General features: G+C 35.7%; 1 protein-coding gene across 1 annotated transcript in view; it reads left to right on the top strand.

The window, feature by feature from the left end:
• The window catches only part of LOC135136679 (zinc finger protein OZF-like), a 199,149-nt gene extending 193,550 nt beyond the window's left edge, over positions 1–5,599 (top strand). Inside the window, exon 7 of the mRNA XM_064066086.1 lies at positions 4,086–5,599. Coding sequence (XP_063922156.1) covers positions 4,086–4,246 — 161 coding nt within the window. The 3' untranslated portion in view covers positions 4,247–5,599. The remainder of the gene's footprint in view (positions 1–4,085) is intronic.
• The last annotated feature ends 498 nt before the right edge of the window (positions 5,600–6,097 follow it).

The following is a 6,097-nucleotide window of genomic DNA, read 5'->3' on the forward strand; positions in this document are numbered from 1 at the left end:
TTTTGTTTTAGGTTTTTCAAAGTTTGTATTCATCAATTCCTGAATTTTTAAATTTTTCGATTTTAGGGTTAAATTTTTAACTTTTTTGATTAAAATGCTGATTTTGGCAAATGGGATAACTTCTAAGAAAAAGAGGGTGGGTGGGCGGGGCTAAGTTCAACTTTTTCCCACAGAATCGTTTATAAGCAACCAATAGCTACCCATGGTGTATTATTTTGGGGGTCCATGGAGATTTTTTTCGTAAATTATTTAAAACAATTTTGGGGGACTTTTGCTGTTCTATTTTTGAAAAATTCTGACCTAACCTGTTTTTGAGTTCATTTTGGGACCGCGTTTTATTAACTTTTTTTTTTTTGAAAAATTTAAAACAAAATTAGGTTCTAAGTATTCTCGTTTGGAAATAATTTGAAAGTGCCATGGAGCCTCTAGTGACCTTTCTTATAATAATTTGATTAATTTCTCAGAAGATACGTGATTTGCTAAAATCAGACTTATCTTAGCAGGGACTAGCTCCGCCCACCCACCCTCTCTTTTCTTAGAGCTAATGTTATTTGCCAAATCCGTTTTATCTTAGTAAATACTAGCCCCACCCACCCGCCCTCTCTTTTCTTAGAGTGTATCTCATTTGCAAAGTTCACTTTTATCTTAGCAGATTATAGCCCCGCCCACCCACCCTCACGTCTTGAGTGCGCTGTGTTTTTTTTTTATGCGGAAGACTCTTGGGTATCTATGGTATATTATTTTGGGTACCCATGGAGATTTTTTTTTTTTTATTATTTAAAACAATTGTGGAAAACATTGCTCTTCTATTTTTGAAAAATTCTGACCTGACCTGGTTTTGAGTTAATTTTGAAACCCCGTTTTATTTTTTGTTTTTGAAAAATTCTCGTTTGGAAAGAATTTGAATGTGCCATGGAGCCTCTAGTGCCCTTTGTTATAATAATTTAATTAGTTCTTAAAAGATACGGGATTTGCCAAAATCAGACTTATCTTAGCAGGTACTAGCCCCGCCCACCCACCCTCTCTTTTCTTAGAGCTTATGTTATTTTCCAAAATCAGTTTTATCTTAGTAAATACTAGCTCCACCCGCCCGCCCTTTATTTTCTTAGAGAATATGTCCCTTATCAAAATCGGTCATAGCAAGTACTAGCCCCACCCACCCGCCCTCTCTTTTGTTAGAAAGTATATCATTTGCCAAGTTCACTTTTATCTTAGCAGATTATAGCCCCGCCCACCCGCCCTTACTTTTCTTAAAGGGTATCTCCTCTGCCAAAATCAGTGTCATCTTGGCAGGTACTAGCCCCGCCCACCCACCCTCTCTTTTCTTAGAGGCTATGTCATTTGCCAAAATCAGTTTTATCTTAGCAAATAGTAGCTCCACCCTCTCGCCCTCTAATTTCTTAGATAATATATGATTTGTTAAAATCAGTCTTAACAAGTACTAGCCCCACCCACCCGCCCCCTCTTTTCTTAGAAGGTATGTCATTTGCCAAAATCAATCTTATCTTGGCAGGTACTAGCCCCGCCCATCAAATTAATGTCGGGGAATGTTAGACAAATCTTAGAAAGCGATTTACCAATTACATGATATTCCAAAATTATGTCTAAAATTTGACAACAATCGGTAGGATATTTTTGGAAAGAATTGGTCTAATAACCAATTTTTCATACTCTAGGGGTCTTGAAACGTCGAGGAAACATAAAATTTCCTTGGCTTGGGAAACTAAAACATTATTACTCTGTTATATCAGATTGATCTAAAAGTAATTATTTCTTAGCTTCTGAACGGAAAAAATTGAAATTTTTGCGAAATTGTCTAAAAATTAACACAAAATTTTGGGAAATAGATTTCGAAGAACTGAATTAAAAAACATGGCATGTTGATTTACGGAGAAATGATGGGTCTATAAGGACGAACAATTCCAGATCGATACCACGATTGTTTTTCGAAATACACGCTTTCAAAGTCAAATGTGTAGAATATCTCAAAATTTGCTCCATTTCATTGAGAGTATTTAAAAAAAAAATGCTTTGAACTTTGAAGGACTCAAGCGTCAGTGGATCGAAATTAACACAAAATCCCCGGTGGTTTGAAATTACTCGAAAAAAAACAAAAAATTTCATAATGTATTAAAAAAATGGAGATTTTCCCTAAGTTACTTAAAACTCCACAAAAAATTCTAAGAGATAGATTTCCACAAGTTTGTCTCATTTGCCTTTTTTTTTTAATAAAGAGCGGATGGGCGGGGCTAGTGCTTGCTAAGATAAGGCTGCTAATGCCAAATAACATATAAAGAATTTTTTCATTGTTTTTTGGGACTTCCGAAACCCTCGTACAAACGTCCTGAAGAGTTAATCCGCCATTTTCCAGACACCCGGTATAGAGGAAATTTTCATTTTTGAAAAAATTATTTAAAAATTCTCAAAAAATTCAGGGATGTTGATCTCGACTTACTGACTGAAAAAATATAGTGTGTTTATCGTCATCGAGCAATATTTTAGAACACGAAATTTTTAAATGTTCTAAAAATTTCGATAAATCAGTGGGCGATTCTGGAAAAACGGTTTGCGTAATCGAAGAAATGAGGCCGAAAGTGAGTTCTAAAATAGTCGAAATTGGCTAACTCCAAAAATCTTTTTCAAAGTACACGTTACCAAAACCTCGTGAAGCTTTTTACACCAAAATAAAATTGCGAAAATGTCAAAAGTGCCACAAATACAAATATTTCAAAATGGCTAAACAAAATAAATACTTTTACTTGAAATTTGTGCAGACTTCAGTTCCAAGAAGAATTGGTGAAGGTTCTACCTAGTAAAATCGTCTCGAGTTATACGACCATTGTTACCCTAAGAACCCTATAATCCGGTTCTAAACTCTCATAAATATCCAACGAGTGTGTTTAAATAAGTAATTATTTCCTCTGTACTGAGTGAAGAGGATTTGCTACCATAAATAACCGTGACTTCTGAACCTTCCGACACAATTCCTGGAATTTTACCTTTGGACTTGTGAAGTCAAAACACACACCACGCTCCTGCCAACTTAAAATTTTATTAAACAATAAAATCACCAGTTGTGTTGTTGCAAACGAGGTGTTCTCCAGGGATGAATTTTACTACCAATTTAATTGACATTGTTGATGGACGATCTGTCCACATGAATAAAACCTGGTGTCTCAGCTAAAGTAACCACAGCTTATTCATTTATTAAGTCAGGGGTTTCCAGAAACGTTGAGTCACAATCGAGAACCCTGAAGTCGCTTGAAATTTGAATAACGATTAACGTCATGTTGTGCAAATATTTCCATGGTCATTTTGAGTCACTTTTTATGACAATTTTTGAACAAGTAGTGTCTTATGAGGGTGAATGCTATGATTAATAAAGTCGGTAGAGGTAATAATAACATCGTTCGTGTCATGAATATGCAAATTTGAGGTAAAATGTCATTATTTTAACAATGCTCTTGATAGGTGTTACATCGATTCTCCCATAATTGGATTCTGAAAAAGACGTTATCATTGACATACCTCAGCAATTTAAATGATTAGTATGGTAATTCCGCTGACGTACCACTCTTCTTATATAACAATAATTAAAAGATTAGCGGCATTTAAATAAATAAACAATAACATAATAACCCACAGGTTGTTTTTAATGATACCTGCTTTATTAAATCCTGCATAATGCACGTAATTTTAGAGCTCGGTAGAATAAAGGTTCCCATAATTCTCGAGTTTCCAATAACCGCAACAGGTCTCGATACCCCGCTGCACTGTAAATTAAATGACACCAGAACTACTATAATCAGGTCCGTGTCCCTGCAATTACGAGCCCGTAGACTTATAGGGAATAATTTTGGAAGGTCTAGTCGCATTAACCTAGTCTATAATTCTAGCCCGAGGAGCCCCATCTCGAATTCCACCAATTTATAATGCATTAGCACAGCATTTGAAATTATAATAGCCAAAATTGACGGGCGTAATTATCAGCGACCGATATGATACCGTCACGAATGTGGAAACGTGGGAACGGCCGTAGAAAAAATCTTCAAGTATTACAAAATTATAAAGTTGTTGTTTTTCAGGTGACCCACAGGAGGAGTGCACCCGATGCGGCAAAATGTACATTTGCAATGGGACTCCAGACGCGTGTCCCAAGTGCCGGGGCCAGAATGGGGCCCCACACGGGGACTCCGCGGAGGACTCCAGCGGCAACCACACCGAAGACAGCAACACACCTGAATAAGCTCACAGTGATTTTGTATGTCTAGTGATAAGTGATCAAATTGTACATATTTTGGTTTTGTGTTGAGATACTGAATCACACTGTAAATAACGATTGAGACACGTACTCTTATTTATGAAGTATTTATTCGCTAAGTTAAGTAATTAATCCCCGAGAGCTCGTCTTAACGGTTGAAAAATTGCTCCGGATCTTATTAAAATGCGTTTAGAAAATGTCGTAAATCCGACTAATTTGCTTATGGTCAGAATTTTTCCTTGTCAGTTCGGGATCGGTTTAACATAAATTATGAGACATATTACAAAATGGAGTTTTTATTCGTGATTGTAATATATTTTTTTATTGAAACATCAATTAGTTGACACGATATTCTAGACAGATAATAATTATAACGGCTCAAGACACGCTCTAATCTGACGACCGTGACAGCATCGGCTTGACATATCAGTTTGACATCGGCCTCCAATTAAACCCGCGAACATGATGACCAGTGTGTTTTAATGCGGGGATTATTGGATATGTCCATCGGGACAAGAACGTCCCACACACATTAAGCGTAAAGAGAAATCCCGCACGCCCATGGAGCAGGAAACGGTACAAACCACAAATTAGACCCATCGTTAAACGTTCGTCAAAAATTGCCACTTCCGGCTTACACACGAAAGTTTTCGGTGAAACACACTGTATATTAAATCCACAGCCGGCTGGATTTTCGTTCCGAGATCTACTCGATACCGGGCAAGCATAAGTAATCTTCTTTGCCAAGCCAGCGGAGGCGTTCGTACTTTTATTAATAATCTGATAGTTGCGCCGGTCTGGTAAAGTGACATATCTAACTTGACAGCCGACAATACGCCTTGCCTGTACAATGATCGATCGATCTAATCACCTTTTGAAACACTCGTATTTGCCATCGATTCGATGTAAACGCCTTTATAAAATTGTTAGGCCGTGAGAGAGTTGGTTTGCATTATTTATGTCCGTAAGACTACAATTTCGTTAATGAAAATCTCGATCGGTGTTTGCCGCCTTGTCGGAATAAGGATTATAATGATATTGTTACTTGTAGTATAGTTCGGTGCACTAGAAAACAAAAATGTATATTTTCTGGAACTATTGTTTACAAGCACACTGGGAATCGGTGTTTTTGATTAAATAGTTTCAATACCAAATAATGACAATATTGATATGTGGCATCTACTGAAAGTTCAATTTATTTCTAGTTTTCTGCATATTATAAAGTGTATACTATTAGAAATATAAATACAAAAATAAATGCTCAGTTAGTTTAATCATATGTATGGTAGGTTTTTAAGGAAACTGTAAATATCATTACATGTAAGAGTTAATTTTTGTTGTATCTAGTCAAATGTGTTATTTTTTTATTATTATTTTATGCTTTTGTATACAACTTAACAAATAAATATCTGTGCTTTTTTAGTGTCGGCTTTATTTATTCCCTCTCCCAGGGGCGGATTTAAATGAAATGAAATTTTTGTACCTTGTTTTTTAAGTAATCTGAAAGAATCTCGAATTGTGTCTGGTTTTTGAAGTAGTTTGAGAGAATTTCGGGGTCCCCAATTGAAAAATCGCTAAAAAATTAAAAAAGGAGATATCGATAAATCAAAAAAATTGGAAATTCAAAAAATCGAGAAATTGAAAAATAGAGACATCGAAAAATTGGGAAATCGAGAAAGAAAAAATTCAAAAATTGGAAAATTGAAAATTCGAAAAAATCGAAAATCAAGAAATCGAAAACTTGAGCTAAACAATGGGTAAACTAAAAATTCGGAAATCCAGACACTGAGAATTGGAAAAACCGAACAATCAATAAATTGAAAATTCGATAAATCG

Source organism: Zophobas morio, unplaced genomic scaffold (assembly GCF_036711695.1).
Source record: "Zophobas morio isolate AGI-343-1 ecotype UQ-CSIRO unplaced genomic scaffold, CSIRO_AGI_Zmor_V1 ptg000026l, whole genome shotgun sequence".
NCBI classification, from domain to species: Eukaryota; Metazoa; Arthropoda; class Insecta; order Coleoptera; family Tenebrionidae; genus Zophobas; species Zophobas morio.